Source organism: Mixophyes fleayi, chromosome 1 (genome assembly GCF_038048845.1).
Source record: "Mixophyes fleayi isolate aMixFle1 chromosome 1, aMixFle1.hap1, whole genome shotgun sequence".
NCBI classification, from domain to species: domain Eukaryota; kingdom Metazoa; phylum Chordata; class Amphibia; order Anura; family Limnodynastidae; genus Mixophyes; species Mixophyes fleayi.
Window position 1 is genome coordinate 294,281,689 of NC_134402.1, and position 26,384 is coordinate 294,308,072.

At 38.3% G+C, this 26,384-nt stretch overlaps 2 protein-coding genes across 5 annotated transcripts; one reads left to right on the top strand and one right to left on the bottom strand.

Annotated features, from left to right (window-relative positions):
• Positions 1-910: 910 nt before the first annotated feature.
• On the bottom strand, positions 911-10,014 carry HNRNPK (heterogeneous nuclear ribonucleoprotein K). Its single transcript, XM_075211058.1, has 15 exons — positions 9,890-10,014; positions 8,545-8,629; positions 8,315-8,412; positions 8,103-8,159; positions 7,033-7,076; positions 6,115-6,187; positions 5,922-6,035; positions 5,636-5,764; positions 5,233-5,540; positions 5,047-5,083; positions 4,694-4,709; positions 4,542-4,606; positions 4,252-4,421; positions 3,207-3,285; positions 911-1,579 (listed from the first exon to the last, which is right to left on the bottom strand). Exons 2-14 carry the CDS (start codon positions 8,597-8,599, stop codon positions 3,246-3,248), a joined length of 1,206 nt encoding a protein of 401 aa, XP_075067159.1. The 5' UTR covers positions 8,600-8,629; positions 9,890-10,014; the 3' UTR covers positions 911-1,579; positions 3,207-3,245.
• A 468-nt stretch (positions 10,015-10,482) lies between these two features.
• RMI1 (RecQ mediated genome instability 1) lies at positions 10,483-24,883 on the top strand. 4 transcript variants are annotated; one of them, XM_075211052.1, is made up of 3 exons: positions 10,535-10,563; positions 16,482-16,619; positions 22,476-24,883. In XM_075211052.1, exons 2-3 carry the CDS (start codon positions 16,555-16,557, stop codon positions 24,046-24,048), a joined length of 1,638 nt encoding a protein of 545 aa, XP_075067153.1. In that variant the 5' UTR covers positions 10,535-10,563; positions 16,482-16,554; the 3' UTR covers positions 24,049-24,883. The 4 variants fall into 4 exon arrangements, with proteins under 4 accessions (XP_075067158.1, XP_075067153.1, XP_075067157.1 ...); XM_075211056.1 differs by lacking the exon at positions 16,482-16,619 and adding an exon at positions 19,118-19,186 and having other exon boundaries at positions 10,545-10,563; XM_075211055.1 differs by lacking the exon at positions 10,535-10,563 and adding an exon at positions 19,118-19,186 and having other exon boundaries at positions 16,530-16,619.
• Positions 24,884-26,384: the final 1,501 nt, after the last annotated feature.

A 26,384-nucleotide genomic window follows, 5' to 3' on the forward strand; every position in this document is an offset into this window, starting at 1 on the left:
GAAGAGATTGAAAGGAAAAAAAAAAAATACACATTACAATGGTGATCTGCTCTAATTCTTTTCCCTCTGTACTGTGCCTATCACACACAGCTTCATAGTTAATAATGCACATAATCTTTGAATAAGGCCTGCTAGCCCCAAAAAGTGGATTCTTATGATTGTGTTGTAAGGGACTGGGTAACAGATGTGAAACGTTGAAGAAAACACAAAGGGGTAAATGTATCAAATAAGAATTTGTGGTGGGTTTGTATTGTGGAGGTATAACCTACAGCAACCAGATTCTAGTTATTTAGTATATTTTACAAAAAGATAGCTAGACTCTGGTTGCTATAGGCAACACCTCCATATTTTTTTTTTCAAACACATTGGAAACACTCAGCTTGATAAAAAAAATCTGCATGCACAGTACCCCTAAATGTCAGATCAGGTACTAAACAGGAGCAGTGTACAATTTCATATAAAATTACGTGTTCGTTTATGGGTACTTGAAGAATGGGCTTACATGAAGTCTAAATATCCCTAGGCCATGTTGTCATAGATTGACAAGAAAATAAAAATCTGATCTTAAACTCAATGACAATGCATTTGTTATTGGAGGAGCACAACTACATTGAGCAAGTAATTTTTTTTTTTTATCTGCTCTCAGGTAGTAGTCTGCTTTGTTTTTATTAACCAGTTATAGCACAAGTGATTCATTGTTCAGAGGCACAGTGAAAGATTGTAGCATTTGCACCAACCTTTATTTGCATATGATTGTGCTGAAACCGGGCAAGTTTGTTTAGTCATCTTTATCAAGCAACCAAGTTTAATACACCGAAAATTAACCTTTAAAGAAAGTGAATCTAGATTCCTCCTATTTAAAGTCAACATTTGACATCTCCAACTTGGACAGAATTCAAGAGACAATGACTAGTTTAAAGTTTCATTTCTGTTTAGTCAAATAAAATGTTGCACTGCTCACTTGGCTACATCTAAGGAATAAGAAAGAAAATCCTTTAAACTTTAATTATATTAATAAAAACTGGAGCACAGCTGGTCAATTCTCAATACACTAACACAGTTGACTAATTTCAGTTACAACATACCAATGTAAAAGTGATAAAAACAGCAATGTGTACAGTCGGCACGTTGTTACAGTGAACAAACCCCAATATTAAACAGACATTTTAGGAAGAAAAAAAACAAAATTAGAACATTTAGAGGAAAAACAAACTAAAATCAAAACAACTTTTCGGCTGTTGCCGAACAGATCAAGCTATCCCATTCAAGGGCTGCAGAGGAAAGCTTGAGGAGTTTCATTCTCCATGTAATAACTGAATTTAGAACATAACAAAATAATCTTTAACATAAAGCAGATATAATCATTCAGCTCTACTAATTCTGTACAATTCTCTTGGAGGTGGGGCAATTCTTTGCTGTTTGTGGATTCTTAGCGCTGCTGGTTATTATTAACAAAAGCATCCGGATCCAGATCGTGTTGTGTAATCCATAAGCAACGAAAGGGGGGTAAAGGAAAGCAATCCAGGTTTTTTTTTCATTGTAGCTGTTCTAAACAAAATATTTTGGAATCCACTTAAGCCTGAAAAAGAAATTCATATTTTGTTCCTGATATATAAAACATTAGAGACATAGCAGATGGCTGAACCCAAGCAGGAAAGAAAGACATACTACACTGTGAAAGATAACTAAAAAGTACTTCCTTTTCTGGAGGCCAACACAACCAGTAACAGGCAAATCTTCTATAGCAAAACATTATATTGCTGCCGTTATGCAGATTGCCAGAAAAGCCTTGTTGTGTAGAACTTTATTAACACTAGTGCTAGCCTTGTTTAGCTCTTTAGTGGATAGCTTAAACAGCTATGTTTCTTGTACACTGTCCTGCATGCAGTTATACATGTTTACAATATAAATTACGTTTTTTGTTTAATATATCAGTGTGCATACGCAACATCGACCACCCTTTATTACTAAACATGTTTGGAAAAAACACCATCAACACTGTCCAAAAATAGAAAGCTGTAAAATGGCAGTGATGAAGTTAGCCATTTATTGCACTTGTCAAAAGGTGGACTTAAATTTTGCATTTTTTTTTCAAATCTAAATGGGGATAAACAAAAACCAAACCAAAAACAAGAAGCCTTTTCATTTCTAGAAAAACTGCAAGACAAAAACAGAAAAAAAAACCTCACCCCCAAAAAACCTTAAGGAATGCTAGAGATCTCTCATATTTAGAAAGAACATGAAATCAAATGCAGTGTCAACATGCCACTCAAGATAAAATACACATTTCATTTTTACTATGACATGGAAAACAAAAATAAACTTGAGCAAGTCTTGAACTTTGCACAATTAACTGCAAAATATCAATTGCTTGGAAAAAAATCCATTTAGATTTGAAAACTTGTAAAGCTTATAAACACGCGAATCATTACTTTATTAAAAACTTTTATTGTGAGAATAGAAATTGTAAAACAAGCCCAAGTGCAAAGGAAAACTAAATTTCAACACTGCTCACTGTACACTTCCTCTTCTGCAGTAATGATGCCTGTTTTAGAGCCAGAAATAACCCTGTAAAAGAAAAACCAAAAGAAAGTGTTTATTCTACTTATGGTACTGATAAAAAAAAACAAATATCTTTATTTAGAAGACAGGAGTGGGAAGGCCATAAACAAACTATGTTTTTTTTTTTTTTTTTTTATAGAAGACCTATGTAAACAATGCACCATTAAATGGTGATAAGTTATAAAAAAAACAAACCCACAGTTCACTACATTTATTTAAAAATAATAATAAAAAATACATGTCCACTGCTCATGGTGGATAGTGATAACTCTTCCTTAACATATATACAGTGTAGGTAAACCATCCACAAGTAAAGCAAGATATCCATCTTGTTATTTACCAATATTGGTTAGCAAACCCAACTCATACTGCATCTGTTTCCAATTGCACTACTAGAAAATACACTTTATGTTAAGAGCTAGTCCATTACATGTTAAACACCAACTACTTTCTACATTTAAAATGTATTACACCTATGAAGCAGAGGAATGTTGGCTTTTTTTTATTATTTTTTTTGTTTGTTTAAATCAGAAGCGAAGATAAAAGAAAACAAAAAACAAAGATGCAGGATTCCTTCATTCTTCACTAGTCTTAGAAAAACTTGCCAGAATACTGCTTCACACTATAAAAAAAGAGAATCTTACATTAGAACCTTTGAGCATGTGCCTCTCAATGTTTAGAAGTCAAAACCCATAAGCATAATCTTCAGAATACTGCTTCACACTATAAAAAAGAAGGAAAATCTTGCATTAGAACCTGTAAGTATATAATCCTTATAAAATGATTCCCTCCACACACCAAAAAGCCACCACTAATCAGATATTATAATTAAAGGATAACTTCACACAAAAGAAAAATTTCTCGTGGGCAAGGAACATTAAAAGAGTTTATATATCTCCATGTCCCTGGTCATCTGTTGCAGGGGGTCCCCTGACTGCCTTACTGGTGTTAGCAGTAGGATACTCTCCTGGTTGGGGCAATTATTTTTTTCTCTTTTCTTAAAATGCTGCTAACAATTTGAAGGGATGGGGGGGATGCACCTACTATGCGCACCATAAGGGGACCCCAATGCAATAGTGGACCAGGAAACATTTTGTTTTGATTATATTACCCAACGTCACACAAAAAAACCCCCAAAACAAACACACTGTTAGTCTGCTGGTTAGTGTCTGACATTTACAAAGGAACCCCCCTCCCCCAAACATGCTACAGTGTAAAGCAGATTTTTTTTAAAGTAGTGGTTAGTAAATAGAAAGATGTGAAACGCTGCATAATGGCATCAAATCAAAACCCATTGTAACTTGTCCTGTAGAGGCATGGTCTGTGCCATATGGCAGACTGTGATTTGTTGTCAATGTTGTTATCTAAAAACAACAAAATCACTAGTCTTCCACACAGAACTAAACCAACATCCACTGATTTCTTCTAGAATCATATTTTATCTACAGGCACAATAAAAATGTTGAATTTACAAATCTTTTGCAGCCGTTTCACGAGAGAAAGTTGAGCTGTTAATTTCATGAAGCAGAATTAGTTTGAAAGCATCTTCATTTTAAGAGATAGGAAGATCTGAAAAGGGGAAAAATGTATTAAGGCTGTAAAAAGGCCACAATTAGATTTCATGAAACACAATTAACCGACAGAGTTTAGTATGAAATACATGCAAGGTTAGACATATCAACAACTTGCCTGTTCTGAAGCAAATATTGTGCATTCTGAATCTGGTCTTGGGTGCCTATAATGGTAATGATCCGATCATCTGACCCTTCCAATGGTTCATCAATTTTGATAGATGCCCCAGATTCATGTCGAATTTGTTTGATCCTTTGACCTCCTTTTCCAATAATTGATCCTGCCAACTAAAACACAAATTTTAAGAGACATAAGCTCAAATAAAAAGGTAGCAACATTAGAAAGGCACCTGGAAATCATAACAGATATACTGCACATTTAATATAAATAAAATTTAATTTACTTACATCTTTTGGAATTGTTACTTGGGTTGTTATGACAGGTCCACCTATGTCGCCATAGGAACCTCGACCTACAAGAGAAGAAATTTGAAAAATGCTACTCCCCTCTTTGCAAGCTTATGATCAGACATATACAAACCAATAGGGAGAAAACTTACCATATCCTGAGCCACCCTGAATAATATTCAGAAAACATAAAATGTGAGAAACAGAAAATAAAGATAATTAGTACACAAGTCTATATTAGCACTGCTAGATCATGTATAGCAAAATAATAACTTTCTTGTTCAAAAATGTTAACTACACGCACCAAAAAACAACAATGTAAATAAAAGCCCATATAGATAGCTAGAAAACAGTCATCAATATACCACTACAATGTTAATTCATATTTTTAGGTTTTACCTTCTTACAGAGCCTCTTAAAATGGGTAACAAAATGAATGCTGACATTGTCAGTCCATAGGTCACTTGTACAATGCAAAAAAAAAAAAAAAACAACAAATCCTTACCATTCCATCATAATGGTCAGGTCTCCCTCTCCGGTCCCTGCAATAACAGTTATTTAGAGATTAAAAACAAAAATTCAGTATATGAAACTGCAAAATCAGAAATATCAGCTGGAATCAAAAACACAGACCACAGTCCCACAATTTGAACAAATGCAAATAACTGAAACCATGTCAACACACTCTTACCCTCCTCTTGGTGGTGGGGGTGGAGGAAGTGGAAGATTACGTGCTCTACTGCCACCTCTACCTCCACGGCCCGGAGGAGGTGGGAGTGGTCCTCGCCTTGGACTCATATCATCATAATCTCTTCTCGATTGTGGCATGGGGCGACCTCCTGCTCCTGGAGGCATACGATCAAATCCCCCTCTTGCATGCATAGGGAAGCCCATAGGCCGCCCTCGTCTGTCATCAAACATCATTGTAAAACCACCATAATCATAAGTTTCATCGTAGAAGTTAGGATCATATGGTTGTGCGCGCCCTTTAATAGGAGACTGTGGGAGGAACATAAAAGGAGAAAAAGTAAGCAAACACAAAAATAATATATTAACAAGGGTTAAAAAAAAAAATAATGAAATATTAAGCTTACTTCAGATATGAGATCAAGAATAACTTTGATGCACTCAACCACTCTATCAGGCTTTCCTCCAATAAGCACAACACGATCTGTAGAATGGGGGCAACACTCCTGGAAAAGCTTAATTGTAGTCTGTGTATTCTGTAAAAAGTTAATAGCAGGTGGTGTCCATTTAGTCTTACAAAAATAACAAGCAAACAAATATGGCAAAATAATAATAAAAATTATATATATATATATATATTCTGTAATTTGCTGTATCAGGCTGTAACAAATGCAGGAAAAACAAACCGCATACCTCTCTAAGTTCTTTGATCTTCGCACCTTTGACACCAATAATTCCGCCCGCCAGAGACTGGTGGATCAGGAGCCTCAACTCACAATCAAAATCATTTCCCTTGTAGTGTTGGTACTGCAAAATGTTATGGTTAACATTTGAATAAAAACATGTAGTATGAGGGGGGCGGGGACCACATTAAAGTACCACATACCTCTTCTAATGTAGGAATGATTTTCTTCAATATTTCTCCAATTGTCTCAATATCTGCACTGATACTTAAAATACTGTATAATATATATGACATAACAGAAAAAGAGAAAAACATGTTACCAAGGCAGGCAAATACATTTTAATAAAGGCTATTAATATAATGTAATCAAATATAGTTTCTCTTTAGAGAATGTACACATGCACATTTGCTCTTTTTTTTTTTTTCCTTCATTTAATGTGACTGGGCAGTAAAACGTTGAGATGCTGGTGAGGGAAAGGGATTCTGGAAGGATTTAGATTAAGCGGTCAAAAAAAGGAGGCACAGAACTGGAAACAAGTGAATGATCACATTCCCCGTCACCACTAATTTAGGAAACCCTGACTACTTGAATGAAACTGGCGCACTCCAGGGAAATTTGTAAAATGCAATTGGTGAATATTGTATGGATGAAACCTCTTAACTTGAAATACTTATGTGCTTTGAAGAGAAGAAAAATAAACACAGGAAGCAACATAAACATGAAGTGAAAGAGTGATTAAAAGTTAGCACTTCATTAAAAAAAAAAAATTAAATAAATGTAACAGGCAATGCTGGAAGAATCAGGTGGGCCACGAAGACAGAAACCACTTAGAAACTAAAAATGTACAAATGTGGAAAATGTGCAACTCTTGAAGCTGTTCGTTTCCCTTGTATATGGAAATTAGTGGGTCTAAAGACCATGACTTACGTAGAAGTTCAGTGAGGGAAGAAAAGAAGGGAAAAAAATAAAATATCCAATGGAAAAACAAAACAAAACCAAAAGAGAGTAAAAGACAGAAAAGAAAACACTATGTAGGGGAAACTAATCATATTAAAAGGCAGGTTATCATACATTTCTCTTTCTAATCAGGCAGTGAGGCATAAACTGTTGGGACATACCGCTCGGGGCCACTGCTGTCTGGGACTGAAACACTGGCATTGTACTGCATTGGTCATTGGCGTTCGTGGATGTTGGCATTGGGCATGGGCATTCAATCAGAAGATGTCAGGAAAAGTGCCCGTTGGGCAACGAGCACATTTTTGGGCATAGCCAACCGGGGTTTTCACATGGGCGTTCAGGGGTAGATGGGCCGTCATGATGGGCAACGCAGGGGTAAGACGATCCAGTACATGGGTAACGGAGATATATGGCCAAAAAAACAAGGAGAGGGAAAAGGGGGGGAAAAGCAATACATTTTAATTTAATACAAACTAGACTCAGTTTTCAAATAATGAAATGGTATTAGGCATACTATAATACAATAAAATTTGGAACTTCTCAAATTTAACATACTTTAATGCTAAAGGAATTACATTTCTATTGTAGTTGTGCTATTTGACATTACACAAATATAGTAGGCTGGCTCGTGAGTGTAGACACATCCCCTTCACACAGAGATTTTAAGGGTGAAAAAAAACAAAAACAAACCCCTCTCCAAATGGAGACTGGCAAGAAACAAATAAAAACAAAACAAAAAGACATTCCAAATACATTTTAAAAACACTATCATGGGATAACCCGACATTTGAAAAATGTGTAAGCTGGAACAGTCAGCTTAAAATTGTATACGACATATCATTTTCAAACTTTCATTTAAGCTTAGAGGATATCATGATGCAGAAATGTTATTCACGTGTCTAATCGCATGAGTCAACCCACTGAAATATTAAAACAACCTAATGTTACTTTTCTATATTAAACTTCTAGTCAAGATTATGTTATGCTGTATATATTAAACTACTGAAAACTTCTTATATCAAAGACCCTTCACGCTTATTATATCTAAATATAAAATGGAGTAAAGCAAGATTTTACGGTTAAACAGGTCTAAAGTTGGTTAGGCGTTTAACTAGCTCATATGCTAAGGAATATTTTTCCCACAACAATACTAAAGTAGAACTGTCTGCCAGGTATGGAAGCTCTAATATTCAAGAGCAATCCGGAAGAGGAAATTTGTTATGGAACTCACGTCTGTTCGAAGTGCTTTAATATTTTTCCCTCCTTTGCCGATCACTGCCCCTGCATTCTGAAAGAAATAATTTTTGGTTTTACAGAAACATTACAAATCTTACTAAATTAACTTAGGAGGTAAACATAACTGAAGAACAGCTTAGTGAAGTAAAGCATTTAGTCTATTTACAGTGAATTTATGAGACGTGGAGAGGGGTTCGCCAAACTTACTTTGCTCTGAAGCAATATACGGAGTTCAACCATCATATCTGTGTTTCTAGATCTCTTGAAAGCCTGTTCTTCCTCCATGTCCTCTGCTGGGCGTTTTCCTACAGAAAGACAATGTATTAGAATACATATCCATAACATCAAACACAGAGCAGTAATACCAAACACAATCTGAAATAAATAGTTTGTTTTTTTAAAAACAAAACCACAGTGGTAGTTAAAATTCATCTCACCGTTGGTCTCTGTGTTGGTGAATTCAACCTCTTCCTGCTCTGTCTCCATTTTCATGCAATAAACTTTTTAAGTGGTGGTAGCAATCTGTGAATAAGGAAACATGTAAAGAGATCACAACTGATGCCCACATTATTACAGTCATGTTGCTGTTCCAGAAAAGCAATAAAAGTAGCCTAACAGGCCACTGAGGTTATAACACAAAAATCATGTGGGCGGGACTAAGATGACACCACAGAAGCTCAGCAACCTATGAAAACCTGGCCGTGCAAACCCATAATTTGCAATATTGAGTGCTCAAACCAGCTTCCCTAACCAATCACAGAAACCCACCAATAACTTAATGATATTCTTGATAACGTCCTCTTGAGAATTATAAACATAAGCCACGAGAGACCGCACACACAAAAAAAATAAAATAAGAGGAAGGAGCGATCACACCCAACACACAAAAGCGAGTTAGGTCGGAGAAAGGCCCAGACAGGAGCTCTACACAATAGAGATCAGTGCGCGCGCGGGGACAGGACACAACAGCATCTGGCTGTGCGGGTTTTTTTTTATTACGATCCCCCGATCCTTTGTCTCGGCTCTGGGCTACAGGACACCGGCCACAGCCGCCCCGCCCCTCTGCCGCAAGCTTCCGCTACCGGCCATTTTGTGACTGAGAGAAGACGGATAGACAGCATGGCGGCTGCGATACATACATAGCCCGCGTAATAGCCCGGGGCCGCCTCTGTCACCTGCACGCTGTACATAACGCAGATACCAGTACCCACCACAACAAAAGTGTAATCACAACAATAATCCGAATTATCTCGCATTTATTAAAACATAAATCGCTCGATGCAGACTAGCGCTGCCGCACTGGCCGAGGAATGGGGGTTGTACAGGGCTCCGCAGACGACCGAATCTACGAGTTGATAAAATTGGGTGCTTGTGCGACTTTAACGCCCCCTACAGACGGGGTATAGGTAAACACGACGGAGGCAGAGCGTAGGTTACCGGGGAATAGACATAGCTCCATAAACCGGAGTCAGGTGGTTGTACTCTAGTCCGCCGCACTCACTGACGTCACGCAGGGCCTGCTCCCAGACAATAGAGGAATCCGGACACCCGACCGTTCACCAAGCAGAGCTTCAGGGTACATAGCTCACATTAGTTTGGGGGGATACGGCCCATATGCGCGTACAGAAGGCCCAGAGCCACGGCGTACATCATCATATTAAAGAGTGACGCACCCTAAAAAATAAAGCCCCACAGAGGCCTTAATACATTTATCAGGAAACGGACCTATAGCCGTTGTGAGGCCTAATGGTCCATCCAAATCTCAGCACCCGGCTTACTCACCTCGTTCTTCTGCCGCTACCGAACTCCCTCCACCAGCGCGACCGAAGCACAAGACGAATTTACACAAGGGTGCAACCTACAGAACTGATAAGTGCATCAATCTCCTCACTAACTCTGATTGGCTGAACTCTGAAGGAAGAAGTCTGATTGGCTGAGCAAAAAGCCAATCAAAGATAACCCCACCCACCTAGTCCAACAGGGCACAGTAGTATTCAAGCTAGGTTGAATGGAAGGCCTGGCGCGGCGTAGAAAATGAAACTATCTGTAACTATACATTACAATGAAGCGTGGAAAAGGCCGGCCGCAATATTATATATATATATATATATATATATATATATATATATATATATATATATATATAAAAATAATTTTCTTCGTAAATTGACTATATGACTACTATAGAAATATACACATATCTTAGATACGGTGTATGAGGGTAACACTGGAAGAGATGTTTAGAAGCTCTTTATGTAAAAAAATAAAATTAAAAAATGTCTTCGTCTGTTTATGTGGTAAAACACAGTCCAGGAAGCCCGTTGCCAAGACAATAGATCTGACCAGGGGGCAGGAACGACGAGCAGCTAGTTCTCGCGATAACCGGTGCGTTGCTGCGCGGTTTGCTCCAATCCGCTGCCGCTGACTGTCTGCTGGCGCCTCGTGTGAGCCGGCGGGTGAGTGTTGCGCGGGAGCTGATAAATCCGTTGGGGATGCAATACACATATACTTACATGGGAGCTTCCTTTACATCCTTTCCCTTGTTACAGTATCTGACTGTGTATACGGTGGTATCTGGAGTTAATGCATGGTATAAATTACTATTATGATGTGGCAGAGACCAGAGTTGGGGGGGTTAGTTGCTGTGCACACTATCACGGAAGATGTACAAGCTGTCACTAGAGCCAATTTTTGTACGAGTACCACTTTTTTTGAACCACACACAATGGGTAATTAGGTTTTTGGCTATTAAATCTGTAGCCATAAAATAATTCGCTGTGATACAGAATAACATCAGAGCTGGTGTTCTGTATACAGTGCACCTGGAAAAGTGCAAAATGTATCCCATTGGGAATATAGGCCAGTGCCTGACCTCATGCAAGGTTTAAAAATGTGTCCCTTAACCAAATGCACACTTTCTGACCTTTTAATCTCATTAAGCAATCTTGTCCCACAAAACCAAGTTTTGTGTTTGGGTGCTTAACTAGATATATACTTTTTCATCTTGGCCTGATACACCCAGCTTGCAGATAAGACAACATTTTGCTCCCCTGTAGATGCTGCAATCTTGGCCAACAATTCCATTAAAATTAATGGGCACATTAATAGGTATATGATATCACAAAATTCCCTTTGCACTCTAGGCATGATCTTTAGTTTCGTTTCATATTAATATATTAACTTCAGCAAAAGCTTTTGGGTGAATTTAAACCCCCATATTTTATACTGTTGCAATGGCTTGCTCTAGATAATCTAATTCATGGAATGACATTGGCATAATCATGTCAGAGTGGCTCCTCTGTTTCTAGTGGTGTCTGTATAGCATATATGCCAACTCTCCTGGAAAGTCCGGGAGACTCCGAAATACGGGTCGGGCTCCCGGGCAAGCTGGCATTTCTCCCGCATCCCAATCTCACAGAGAATTGCGTCATTTGATGCGATTCTCTGTGAATCACGCCATTTTGACGGGAATTACGGTTTCGTGAGGGGCGGGGCTAAATGCCGCGATTGGCCTCGTCCCGCCCTCCAGTCACGCCCCCTCTCCCAGAAACAAGTTTCCGGGAGTTGGTAAGTATGCCGTATAGTTAACAAGTACCAGTGTTTCAATTTGGGCAGTGTGCAGCCACTACTATGACCCACTGCTCTACAATATTAATTAATACAGTAAATTTGTAGTCACCAGCCCCCCTTTGACAAGTATTTGTGGAGTGCGCATCCTGGCACTGCATCAGGTCTTTTTTCACTTTGACATTGTGGCAGAATTTAAATGCAAACGGTGATGTGCCAATCTCTTAACAGGCACTGATTGGATATAAATGTGGTTCTTTGCAGTCAGTGTATGTTAGAAAATAATACAGTGCTGTTTGCACCTACATTCCTCATTCTCAACATAGAATACCCAGTGCTGCGGGAATACTGAGCTGCAGCGATCCTTTGCATTTATTTTGTAGGTGGAAATATCATTTAAGTGAATTAGGGGCATATTTATCATTCATCAGCAAAAATGAGAAATAGTTATCAATCCTTACCGCATGAATAAGGATTGAACTATTTCTCAAATTTATGAAAAACGGATCACAGAAACAGCAGTTCCGAAAAACTGCTGTTTCTGTGATAAAAAAAAAAAATCATACTTACCCCCCTCTTCGGAAGTGCTGTCTCAGGATCTCCTCCTTGTCCTCTTCGTTCCTCTTTATCCTTCAATTACGCATGTGCAGTTCGAAGAAGCACAAAGATCCCCGCTCTGTCTCTGCAACTATTGTTGCAACTAGAGAGCGGTGAGTGACAGGGAGGGATCGTGTGATCCCTCCACACATGCGCTGTCCAGCTCTGCTCTTCGGAGCAGAGCTGACAGCATTGGATTTTTTAAATTTTGATAATGTACACCAGCTTTAGCTGGCGTACATTATCAAGACAAGTTTCCGAAAAAAATGTTTTTTCGGAACTTGTTAGATAGCGGCCAGGACCAGTCACCATACAGTTGAAAGGTGACTGGTTCCAAAAACGAAGAGGAGTGCAAAGCAGCAGATATCCACGATATCTGCTGCAATGCACCTTTATTAAATATGCGGAGGACACATCGGGACCTGATTTCCCATGCACTACCGTGCTTTCTTAAATATGCCCCTTAACCACTTGTTTGTTTAAAGTCATGTTTGATTCTGATGTGTTTTTAAACCTCTAACCTCAAACATACATATTTGTTATCTTTTATGCTTTGTGGAAAAAGATTTGCCACTTGTGACTTCTGTCTTGCCGACTATGGAAATTAATTGTTAATGTTTAAATGACACTTTTATTCTAGTTGCCTGCTTGTCACATCATATACCTGATGTCACAGGATTGAAGATTCCAACATAAATAGCTTAATACATTGGGATTGTTATTCTATTAAAGTCTGGGGAATGACATGGCGGACTAGACAAACCAAAGCTTTCAACTAAACTGTCTATTTCCAAAGGAAAACAGGATCAGCTATTAATCACCATAAGAGACCAACGGTTACAAGTGCCATGTCTTTCTACAAATATCTCTGCATTGTAAAATTTGTATTTGAGGATGCAGGTTCAAAAGCTGACATGTCCTAGTATAACGATATGCAGGTGTAGTTTTCCCAAAGGTTCCTCTTAGCCCTTGTCAAAAACTGGGGCAAGAGATTGAGCCTTGTGATTTGTCCTCCTGCTTGCCCCTCCCTCACCTTCCTTTGTCATTTTAATTTAGGAAAATAAATTGATTTGCCGGTTCTGTGTTACAAAACTGTCAGTGCACTGTGTGGCTTCATGCTGTGCTCAGGGATTGTATGAGTTATACACTGTCACAACATATACAGCTTAATGTACTTATTCATAATCCATAACAATTTATTGGTTTTGTCTTTTTTAAAGAACATATTGCATATTCATATGGTTGTTTAATTATTTAAAGGATAACTATACTCAAAGAATAAAACATTTTTGACCGGACTTTGATAAGATAAATGTAAAAAAAAAATGCTTCACGGCGGCTTAGTGGTTAGCACTTCTGCCTCACAGCAGCGGAGTCGTGAGCTCGATTCCTGACCATGGCCTTATCTGTGTGGAGTTTATGTTCTCCCCATGTTTGTGTGGATTTATTACAGGTTCTCCAGTTTACTCCCACACTCCAAAAAAAAACTAGTAGGTTAATTGGCTGCCATTAAATTGACCTTAGTCTCTCGGTCTGTGTGTGTATGTAAGAGAATTTAGACCAAGCTCCAGTGGAGCAGGGACTGATGTGAGCGAGTTCTCTGTACATGCTGAAGAATTACTGGCACTATATAAATATCTGATGATGATGCTTAATTTTCTGCACTAACTGCGATCCCTGCTTGCTGTTTCACATGTTTGAAACGTGTGTCATTGTACATAACTAATTAAGGTCCCATTCAGGTGAATGGGAAGTTAACAGGAAAGGAGTTATTCACACCTGCTTGTCTTGTTTTCAACGAGTAGAGTTGTAGATGATAATGGTGTTCTCTGGGACTATTGGACCAATTGGGAATCCCGGCGTGCATTCTATGAGCGGAGCGTGGAAGATAAATCATTTTGGGAGGCGTTATCCCTTAAACAATCTAGTTTTATTTTTTATTCATTTTACTCTCCATTTTTATTTTATTTTCTCTTGGCATTCGTAACAAGTTATTTGCTAACTATATTGTTCACACCATACTTCATAAGTTAAGCAGTGGAGATATATTAGTTTTAATGAAAATGAAGGATCATTCATGAGATTATAAACCAAAACTGGGGCAGCACAATTTTTGAATTAAATACATGTCACTAGTTATAATTTGCTGCAAACAATATTTTGAAGCAGTCTTGTGCAAATTTATAAAAAGATTAGGAACTAGGCCGGGACCAAAAGTTAGGAGCCAGCGATCTCTTAAATATTGAAAACGTTTTTACGGTTGTGGTGATGCATATTGGCAGGTAATGTAGCATCATACCAATAGCGTTCAGCATAAATATTCATACTGCATTACTCTTTAACAGTCTCCTGTGTCTCCTAATTGTTTGACTCCTCCTCCTTGCAGTACATCTGCTGGGGATCCATTACAACTCATTCCCAGTGATTAGAGCTCCCATGCGCAGCATTTTAATGCGTTGAGTGCTTTTACAGAAGCTTCTACTGTTAGTCTCAACAAACCCTTGTTGCCATGACATCTAAAAATTGAAAAGGATTGAGGTGGGTATAGAGAAAGGTTGTGATGTGTATTGAAGGGGTGTAATGTCTGTAAGAGGGGCAAGCTGGGTGTAAGGGGGGGGGGTATGTGTTTAGTCTGCTATTAGATCCAGCGGCTTATTACGGAGGTTCCATAAACAACTAGGGTTCTGTTGAAATTTTGCATTGCCTTTATGTGTACATTTGCATACGATCAGCCTTGACTAACACATGGTTTAATGCACTGATGCATCCCTTTTGGAACAGTGCCTTATCTGCATTATAAGATAACAAGAAAGGTATGTACACATCAGACCTCTTTTCAAATGCTGCTTTATTTCAGTGAGTTTTCACCTATTCATGAGGTATTAGTGATGAGAGTGGGTAAACCCATTGAAATTATAAAATAATGCAGCACTTTTAAAAGAAACCTGTTGTACACAAAGCTTTGTTGTACCTAGTAAACATACAGGCATTGCTAGTAATTTATACAGGTTTGGTGGCCATATGTGTTTTCAATAAGATGTGCATGGTGGATTAAAATCTTCCATATCTGTATTATAAACCCAAAATTAGCACCTGTAATGATGTATATTACATGTTTATGTTCAGTGACTTTCCCATATCTTATAATCTCTCATTCATCTGTAGCTCACAACGTAGGAAGAAAAATATAATTTTTTTTAAACTCACAAATTTTGTTATTTAACAATTGTTTATAGCAGAGATGAAACTCATGTAATACTACAGCCTTGATGTGCAAGTCATCTGGTAGCTGCTAGAGTCAGTTCTGTTCTCCTCCCACTGACATGCTGTCTGTTCTAGTTGCTATTGCAACTGGGATGCTGAACAGTGATTGGAAGAGAAAATAACTGCAGCACTAGCCATGACTTCTATGACATGTATGTTTAAGCAGTGAAGAAACACTACATTTTCTGCAGGGCATGACTTGCATAGTTTAGTTGGTCGCGAAGGTTTGCAAACGTCACCAAATAGGGTTTTAGATGGAATGAAACAATCGTTTCCATAAAACAAACACTGTTGGCTTGTCTGTCATTTAATCAGTTAGTAATCTAGGATAAGTTGTTGTCTTAAATATTCCATTTTTATTATGCCTCCCACACAAAGGTGTTGTATAATCGCTGTTTTGCAGATGCAGGCGACACATGCTGGGCACAGTTGACCTATTTGCCTATGTACAGAAGGCTTAATGGATCTATTACATTGCATATTTTAAGTCAATAAAAAAGACCTGTATACAGATTTTCAAAAGCTATCCTTGTATATAGGAAATTTACTTTTTCTAATTAAAAAAAGCAAATGCATATATATTTTCTGTTGACAACATTAATTAAAATAAATGATAATTCAGTGATTACATTTATGGTAACCATTCTAGATTTTTGAGAATTTTCAGCAGATGTAGTAATCATTAGGTTATATGAATTCAAATGTAGAAACAAACACAGAAGAAATTGCACAATATAAAAATACTGCATGAAGAAAAAACATCTGTGCGCATGATCATATCAGTTTAATGAGAATAAACCATTTTCACACTGTTAGGCTTGGTACACACTGGAGCGTTTTTGTCCAATAGTCGGGCAAATCAGCCGACATATGACTGTTCGGTGGGAAGTCGGGTTAGTTTGTATAGTGACACAATGGTTCTGAGACAGAATGTTTTGTTTCAGAGTCACAGAAGCTAACGAAATTCGTTAGGACATGTGGATAGCTATATCAAGGCGGTATTGATCAGTGTGACAAAAATGAATGAATATTGCGCTGTCATTCTCCGAAGACTAGGGGACCAGTTGAAGAGCACAGATCTGAGGTAAATCATGTCCGTGTGTATGCATGAATCGCCAGACTGATCGGACCGGTACAATCGTTTGAGATAACACGTCAATCGGAAAATTCTTCAGTGTGTACCTAGCCTTATGCTTTCTCTCATTGGATGTCGTTTTGTTGTAAAAGTGGATAACAGGATTTAAACCAATTGTTATACAGTTTCTGTAGCAACTGCAACTTCATGTAAGTTAGATTTGTAAATTAGATTTTTAAATACAATAAGTGTTTTCGTTAATTGATCATAAATCCACACTTCCCCTGATTTTGTTACTTGATTTTTATCTTTTGGCTGCATAGTCTAGTTCATTTAGATTGTGCATCCAACTTTTTTTTTCACAGAGCTTTGTTCAGTTGAACATATCTATCATCTTTTACAACCAGTGACTGCTCCTCTGTTTATTTTGCTCTTGGAACCCAGTTTGTTGCAGACAGTATATACAGGCTACCATTCATATTAAAAGGCTGGGTACACACTACTGAAAGTTTCTTCCAATGCGATATAGTTAACGATTTGACCAACTACTGAAAATAAGTCTCTATTGGCATGCCGACTCGTGTGCACACTAAACATGTTTTATAAAATTTACCTCAGATCTGTGCTCTTCATTTGTCATAACCATCGGCTGAAAAGATCGTGACTTTGCACATTTCATAGAGATCCACGGACATTGCTGGTCCTGAGTGTATACACACTGCATAATTGGAACAACATTGTTGAACGAGATTTTTAGTTTGGTTTAAAAATCAAATAAGTGGATACATTTTTGAAGTGTGAACATTTGCTTTGAAGGAATAAAATAATAAACCATCTAAGCTTTTTAATTTAATTTTATTTTTTTTTCAATTAGGATCGCTTTGTCAAATTCTTTGGTGTACAATTATAGTTTTCTGTATTTGCCAAATTCTTACATTTGGTTTTCAGTTAATTGAACTTCGAAGTATGAACTTGCGGCTGAGAGGGCAAAATGCTCATACATTGTGCAACAACTTAGTTATTGTGTTCTGGAAACAATTTTTTTTTTCTTTGCTGTTTTTTTTTCTTTTTTTTAAGTAAGATTACTTTGTGTTTCCTTTTAGAAATAATTTTCCTCATATAAGAAATACAGTGCAGTTTGTCTTAGTAAATCAATTTTTTTCCCTGTTTCAAGCGGGTGGTTATTTATCCATTTTAGAAGTATCTCGAATGTATAACCATTGCATAACAAAGGACTTCTATGAGCTTTAAATCTGCACTTGTACACCTGCTGTTTTGGGGTGCATAGGTCAATCTTACATCTAACTACAGGTGACTTTATTGCCAGTTATCTTCTAGAGCAGTGTTTCCCAACATTAGTCCAGGTTTTCAGGATATCCACACTTGAGTACAGATGACTTACCGTAAATGGTCCCTCAGTTATTTTTTTCCAATCACCATTATATCCTTAAAACCTAGACTGTCAGGGGGGGAATTTAGTTACCTGTGAAGTCCCATTGGAGCATCTTGTGGCAAAACTCCTTGGAATGTTAGGGTAGTAAGACATTGTTGATTTTCTTTTTCTCGTACTTCCTAGAGATGTGAGCAGAAATCAGCAAGGACAGGACTTTGCAGATATTTGAATTCCCCCCTTAGAGAGGCTTGAAGACGGGAGTTGTGAATCACTGTTCTAGATGATTTATCTGTTGAAATTGTATTATGTTTTGCTGATCTACATTAAAGAGTTTTCCAATTTCAAAGTGGACTTGGAGGAAGGCATGTGCACAACAAAATCTCCTGTCCCTTTGTTGTTCATGAGAAATTTAAACTGGTAAATTGAGAACCCTCCCTAGGACCGTCACATTTACGAGATGCAGCAGTCTTCAGTAGTCATTTGTACTGTGGACCTCCATTGGAGACTTGCTGTAGCAGCACCAAAGGAGAGGAAGAATCTGGCACACAGGGCCAAATTGATATTTGACTTTCATGTCCATAGCCTTGTTGAATCAGAAGCCAGCTGTTATTTTAGCCTCATATGTGTCTCCTCTTTCTGTACTGCTACAGTTGCACCAAGTTTATAGTAGAGATCATTCGTACAAATGAAAGTGACTGCACACTCTCGCCACTCCCTCATGTATTAGTCTGAGGCAATGGAGATGTTGTGCTTGATCCAAACATGGGTAAATGTATTAATGTTTGACCTGACTTGACAATCAGACCGTGGTATTGAGTAGTGTGTCAACCCCTCTTCTTGTATGAGGGGTTAACACATCCCAATCATAAATAGACTTCTAGTAGGTAGGATTCGCCAGGTATTAATTGGTATATTAATCGAGACAGGTGGAGACTTGCATGGGAGAATCCTTCCCTAAAACAGAATATTCTAACAATGTTTTTTACGAAGGCTTCTACATTGTACAGCCGGCAGCTGCTTGCATTGCCCCCTTAACAGCAGTAATAAGAGTGTCGCCCTTGAAAGTGACGTAATTCTCTGGTGCCAGGATGTTCATTGTTCGGAATTGTTACAGGTGACTTTTTGAAACAGTCAGGATTAGCAGTGTGTCAGGGAATGACAGGTTTGCGCTGAAGATGTCAAGGTAAGCGTTGTTGATGTTTTTCTCATCGCTCTTTAGTACCATACCCCTATTATTGACATATAATGCAAGAATATTACACGTGAGGTAGAAAAGCAATATATACTGTACCTGATTTTAATCAATAGTATCATTTAATTTTCAATATTTTGCTATTTAACGTGTTTATTTTATGGAAATATAATGTAGGTTATTTTTTAAGAATGAAATTATTGTAAGTGTAACATCCTTCTAGATAGTTTCTGCATTTCTGATAAGTATATATGGACATTTATAGGTTATTGTTTAGGGTTATTTATTAATAAATTCACTATCTTTCCTAAGAATGAATGTATACTGCCTGACAGGCAGTCACAAAGCTGATGATGGCTCAACTGCTGCTGCTTTTCTTCTTCAAGGGCTACATTACATAGGCACTATCGGAGCTGGATTAAGGCTTTAGAGAGCCCAGAGCAATTCAGACTGCGATCCCTATTGTCTAGACAGATGTGCATACATTCAAAGAGGGTGGAGGGCCACGGGCACCTGTGGGTGTCATGATGGTGTTATTCTGCATTATAATCTTTTTATATTTTATGATGTTTATGCACAATGACACATAGGAGAGTACAAGCCGTGTTTGCTGGGTTTTGTACCAGGCTTTGTACCCTTGCCCTGACTGGGGAGGTCCTTCTCCATAGTCGTCTAGTCACAATTGTGTACCAGATACAGAGCAATAGTGCAAAGAACATTATTTCGCCTTTGTACTGGAGATATTTAAATGAGCTGTAAGAGATGAGAGTGCTTGAAGACACTACCTTTTTGCCCATTGCAAAAGCTTTCCACTGTTTTTTTTTAATGCACAGTGATGTATGATTAACCACTGTTTTCAATGGAGTGCCATTTCCGCAAGATATGTCGCGCAAATAGTTCATTGCACTAATGTCACAAACTCCATAAATATGACTTGAAATAAAGTCAACTACTATTACCTTCTTTAGTTAAATAATAGCCTTAAAAGCAGTTTACTGAAAAAAAAATCAGGAAAGGTTTAATTACCTTACACTCAAAGTTTCTTAGTCCAACTGGACAGAGCTATTCCTTTTTCACAGTGATTCTAAGCAGTGCTACCACCACTCTTCGCTCTCTGGGCTGCCTTCAGGCTGCAGCTGAATGTAGCCAGGCCGGAGCTTCATTTGGTGCTTTGGCTGGACACACAATTGAGCTTCCCTGGAGTCTGCTTCTAAAGCTGCCTCTGACGTTGCACAATCCCCCTTACTTCCCCACTCTCTCAGATCAATGGATGAAGAGTTGGCAGTGGCACTCATGCAGCCACTGATACCCGGAACACGTGCTGTGAGTAGTTATGCGGAGTCCATCCAGAGTGATGCTCTAGGCACCATTACTACTTCATGAGCTCCTCCGTGGGCGGAGAATTGCTGTGCAGAAGTGATGGGGAGGGCGCCTTGAAATGATTTGCTGCATGACTCAGTTGCAGATCCTGGTTAATTCATAATATGTGCAGCTGCTAACGTCATTGTAGGCGAGCTTAATTATGCCAGCGGCTGCTCTAGCATTAAAAGACGTTATTAACATTTATGCCTTGACTCAGTGGCCCCCTACCCAGAGCACGGAACCCTAGGCAGCTGCCAAATAGAAGCGCCGGCCCTGTTTCCTTCTTCAAGTTTTGTTTCTCCAGTCCCCATGGCTAGAATGCAGTTAGATCTTTACAGTTCTGCCATAAAGTGTACATTGGTGAAGTGCCCAGGCTATCATTGTCACGTGAACAGTTTATTCCATTTCGCCTGCTCTAATTGCATGGATGCTCTGCTTTAGAGGACTGCTATTGTAGACAAATTCACGGTTCCATATTAATTTTTATGATGGACTTTTCAGTGCTACAGAGGATAATAAAAATCTTTTAAATCTTAGAAATCATTACCCTGATGTTGTTCAATTGCCTTTTTTCGGATGTGCTTTGAATGTTCTTTGATCTTGGTGAAAAATCTTTTGTTTGGAAATGCACAAACCAGCTGGGGTACCTCGCGAATGTGTCTATTTTTAAAATTAATTGAAACAATTTTAATTGTAGACAGGTAGACTCAAATCAGTTAAATATGTGGCCTTCAAAGACAATAGATTCTTCCAGTATCTATTTAGGTGTATTTTAGACAATGAGGTGAAGGGTTCTGTCTTTCATTATGCACTGATGGGAGACCAGCAATGCCTGTGCAATGCAACTGGTTTTTTTCTTTACCTCCTCTGGCCTGTTTTTACTCAGAGAAACCTGTTCTTTTGTTTACTAAACAAACAGTGGTGTTTCTAGGGATACAAATGAACATTTTTTACAAGTTTTTGCCTGATATGCTGCCTACTGATTTTCCTTTGGTCCTGATAGTCCTGCTTTAAAATGTATACACATTGAACTTGCAAGCTATGTTTCTTACTTTGCGTTGCTTCTGCATGCAATTCATGGGTACTTTTGTGTACTTTTATTTGTAATGTAATGGCTATTTAACACCGTATACATTTGTATAGATGCATTCACACAAATTTGCATTCCACTTCCAATAAGTGTATTTCAAAGCTGCTGTGAAAAGTAGAATTTAAGTACAATAGGATAGTGAGGGTAAAAAAGGAATTTTGCTGTGTAGGAACGGAGTGTCTTTCCCCTTATTTGGCTTCTAATACATGCATGGTGTACAAACTGTAACCAAGATAGATACTTACTATTTTTAGTATCTAGTCAGTACTGACTGCAATAATTAGGGCTAATGAAGATATACTTCTCTACTACACAGTGCAAATGTTTAATTTAGAAACCTGGTTATACAAAGTTTATTTACATGGGAACCTGTGTTCATGCTTGATGGGTACAGAGATGTCTTGTCTGATAAAAGGTCAACAGAAGCAAGGATAGTGCATCAGGTAGCATGTTGTCCACAATCCACATGAACACACATCTTTTGAGATGTGGGGGTAAATGTATTAATCTCCGGATTCTTGAACTCCCGCGAATTCGGCGTCTTCAGCGCTTAAATTTAAAGCTGCGCTGCCTTGTAAAGGGAAGTTTCCCTTTACAAGGCAGCGCCGCTTTAAATTTAAGCGCTGAAGACGCTGAGATCGCGGGAGTTCAAGAATCCGGAGATTAATACATCTACCCCGTGGTATACGTTTTTTATGATTATCCTTTAAGGTATATTCATCCAGTAACAAACTGATATCCTACATTACATGAAGAATGAATATGGATGTGAAATATATTGCTTTGGAGGGAAATTTTGCTTATGGTTTTTTTTCTGTTTGTTACTAGGTTTTTGTCCAAAATGAATACATACGCTGTCAGAGTGAAAACATGGCTGTTATCTACGTGGCATGTTAAAGTTCCGGATCCTTGGTTAGGAGCTTGCATTAACTGGATTCAAGAAGAAAACTGTGGTTCCTCTATGTCCCAGGCTGAAATCAATAAACAGGTTTTTGAGCAATGGCTACTTACTGACCTAAGAGATTTGGAACATCCACTGTTACCAGCTGGTGTATTGGAGTCTCTGAAATTTGAACTCAGTGGGTATTATGCTATTCAGATAGATTCTTTAGTTGACGTCAGCTTACCCGCATACTCGCAACTTCAAAAGTTGAGAGGAAGAGGCAATGCGAATGACCAAGTTACTGCTACAACACAAGCATCACAACAGCCATGGGAATCAAAGCCATCCCGTATGCTTATGCTGCAGTTAACAGATGGAACTCAAAATATACAGGGAATGGAATACCAATCTGTACCAGTGCTTCATACAAGCCTTTCACCAGGAACCAAAATCTTGCTACAGGGTACCATATCTTGTCGTCTTGGTGTCCTCCTCCTTAAACCTGAAAATGTGAAAGTTCTTGGTGGTGAAGTGGAAGCTCTTGTAGAGGAATATGCACAAGATAAAGTTCTTTCAAGGCTGATTGGGATGGAAGAAAATATTTTGCCACAGAGGACCACTGTACAAGATCAGGTTGCTGTAAGCCCTCAGGATGCAATGGGACAAGCATTAGGTTTATCAGATGAAGATCTGTTAGCAAGTCTTGATGAGAATGATGAATTGACTCTAAATAACAACACTGTTCCTGAAAGTGGATATTACAGTAGAAGTGACAATTCAAGTTATAGTTCAAGTATTTCATACTTGGACCAACAACATACACAAGTGTCAAGCATTAGACAAGCCCGATTTCCAGCTTCAAATGAACCTGCTCAAGTTTATATAAGAGATCATGTAGAGGACGTATATGATTTAGATGACGAATTGTTTTTGGAGGAAGAAATTCAGAGAGAATTAGAGGAAATGTCAATGGGCCAAGTTGACATCACAAAGCAAAATCAGAATTCATCTACAGGAATATTGTCTTCTACAGATATTACTCCCCATAATTCCTCTACCAGTTTGACTGCGATAGATAACGTCTTCTCAGATCACCTAAGTAATCCTCCATTCACCTATTTGTCAAATGTATTGACTAACAGAAGTAACACAATAAAATGCGTGAGGCTGAAGTCCTTTATTGTAACTCTAAATGGAAATCTCACCAGTAGCAGCGGCATCTGGAGTATAAAAGCCAAAATATCTGATGGAACAGGTTATCTCGATGTGGAGTTCAGCAATGATGTTCTTACAAAGCTTATAGGGTTTTCAGTACCTGAAATGAAAAAGCTTAAAAGGGATCCTGGGCAGCAACATAAACTTATGGCGGGTCTTCAAAAATGCCAGAGGGAGCTTACTGACTTCTGTGGGTTAATGAATATTTCATACAACCCTGAAAAGTCAGAAGCAAGTGTACTGGCTTTGCAAGATATCGATGAAGAAACTAGGCTATGTTTAAGGAGACGGTTAAATATGTAACAATTATCTTTAGTTGCAGACCAAGTTCTTTCAAAGTATAGAAACTTGCACATGTTTATTTGCATGTTATTACTTGTTGTTTTAAAGTGAACATAAAATATTTCAGATAAGTCATTTACATAGTACCTAGTGTACTGTGTAAGTGTAAATAGTAGAATTTGTATATGCTCCATCTTACATTAACACTCCCCTATATTGGGATCACCCACGAAGCAGGGAAGCTGAAGAAAAGCAGTGCAAATAGAGTATTTGCGTGCCAACTCTTGACCAGAGTGCCCACATTTGCATATACAGCATATGCTGTTTTTCTATGCTCTCTAACAAGTAAAGGACATACAAAAACTCAACTTTTTATTTTACACTTACATTATGCACTTCTCTAATATAACAAATCTTCTCTAAAATGGCAAGTTGTTATTTTTAGGTTTGGTTATTTTTCATAGTTTCTTTTTTCTTGTTTTTATCATGGACGGCACAACCCAATCTTAATTACACTAATGATAGGTACCAAATGTGATGAGTGTGTATATATACTTTTTCTTTTTTTTAAAGCTGGAAACTAAATCTGTGTTTTTCCACATGATCACACTGAATAAATCTTATTGGATCAGTGGATGGTAAAGGAACAATTCATATTTACTTAATGGAAAACATCACTGCTTTGTTCTTTCAGCACTTATATGTGCGAATGTTACCTCATATTTTAGTTAATGTTTCCCCAGATAGATAACATTCAGATCTTACTAAAAAAAAAAGTGTACATAGTGCATATAATTCATTGTTTCCTCCATTGTGTCTTATGTTGGTTTGACTGATTAAAGTATATTTTATTGTATTTTATTCTTCTTTTACATGCATATCATTGGTTAATTTTGATAAATATATTACTATTCTATTGTTTTGTACACAGCTCCTTTTTTTATGCCTCAGTAATAGAAGGAATGCTATGCATAAGCATTTCTTCTTCAGCAGCAAGGGGAACACAGACTGTGGATTTTGTTTCACCACTGCAGCGTTCAGGCAGAGAGGGCAAAATAATCATGCTCTCTCTCTATTTTAGGGGCATCTGAGGTATCCTGGCCCATTAGGGTGCGATTTGCTTAAATATCAGTGTGTTTCTGACAGCTAAACATCTCATTCATTTCAAGATACTCCCATTAAATGTAGAGGATAAACCTGTGGAAGTGCTCCACTCGAAGTGATTGTGCCTGTCTTCTCTTCATTGACTCCTATCTGTCTCCTAGGAAATTGACTTCAGAGGGTTGAAGATTTTACTCTAACTTCTTCCTATTGTCCAAATGAGATTCTTCCTATTGTCCAAATGAGATGGTTCCTTCTGGGCATTTTTTGGAAGGGGAGTGTCCTGCATCCTTTCACATCCTCATATGGGAGGAACGCAAGTGTTTTCTTTGCTTTGTATTTCAAGGTGTTTACATCCAGTTTTGGGTGTCTTTGCTGCTGGTTATCAGCAAGTGATAAGTCTACTCTCTCATTCTGTGAGGATGTTATGGTGAAGACCCATTACAAGGAACTGCCGGTTTGTCATTTCCAGGTTACTATTAAGCTCCTGGGGGCAGATTCAATTACTAAAAAAATCGCTGCATAGTGTCCAGGAACAGCAGCGAGACAGTAAGTGGCAATTTTTGTTTAGTGAAACACTTTCTTTTGCTCATGCCCCATAGAGGTGCGAGCAAAAGTAAGCGTTACTTTTTACTGTGTAAACGGTAATAAAGTGCGGCCAATTGAATCTGCCCCCTGGAGTTGCAAAGCTGAATTATAAAAAGATAGCCCAGATCATCTCTATCACTACGGACTTCCATGGTGTTCCTGGGCGTCCATTTAGATAAAGTTTCCAGAGTGTTTGTTCCCCAAGATTTGCTCTCTCCAGGAGCTGTTCTCTTCTCTATGTTTGATACACTTGCACACTACCATCTGATACTGCATGAGGATGGTTTGCAACTATGGTTTTGAACATGGAAACAGTATGTGCAGTTCACTATGAGCGTCATTCAAAATGCTCGCACTGCATTCATAGAATAGGTCGCTGAATCTCTGGACTGTTTCTGGCTGACGCGTCCTGGCCGTCTCCATGACGACCGGGAGGTCACTTCCGATTCTCGGCCCAGCCGTTGCTAAGGCATTGGTCGGGACACTTTTTGTGTGCAAATGCCGCGCCCAGCATAGGGGCAGCCGGCTGCGTGCGCAACTTGTTAAATTAGTTAACAGCCTTCTGGGTTGATTAAATGCTGCTGTGCCTCCCAATTGTTTATTGGTCAATCTATGCATATAAGAGAGGGTTTAGTCTCCCTGCCGGTTATAGCAGTCAGTTCTTGTTA

Bases quoted from the DNA above. Each gene is read 5' to 3' on its own strand.
- RMI1 (XM_075211052.1), top strand. From the start codon at position 16,555: ATGAATGAATATTGCGCTGTCATTCTCCGAAGACTAGGGGACCAGTTG. The intron at 16,620-22,475 runs GTAAATCATGTC...GTTTGTTACTAG, and splicing joins TTGAAGAGCACAGATCTGAG to GTTTTTGTCCAAAATGAATA.
- HNRNPK (XM_075211058.1), bottom strand. From the start codon at position 8,599: ATGAAAATGGAGACAGAGCAGGAAGAGGTTGAATTCACCAACACAGAG. The intron at 8,413-8,544 runs GTGAGATGAATT...GTCTTTCTGTAG, and splicing joins CACCAACACAGAGACCAACG to GAAAACGCCCAGCAGAGGAC. The intron at 6,188-7,032 runs GTATGTCCCAAC...TATATTATACAG, and splicing joins GACAGCAGTGGCCCCGAGCG to TATTTTAAGTATCAGTGCAG.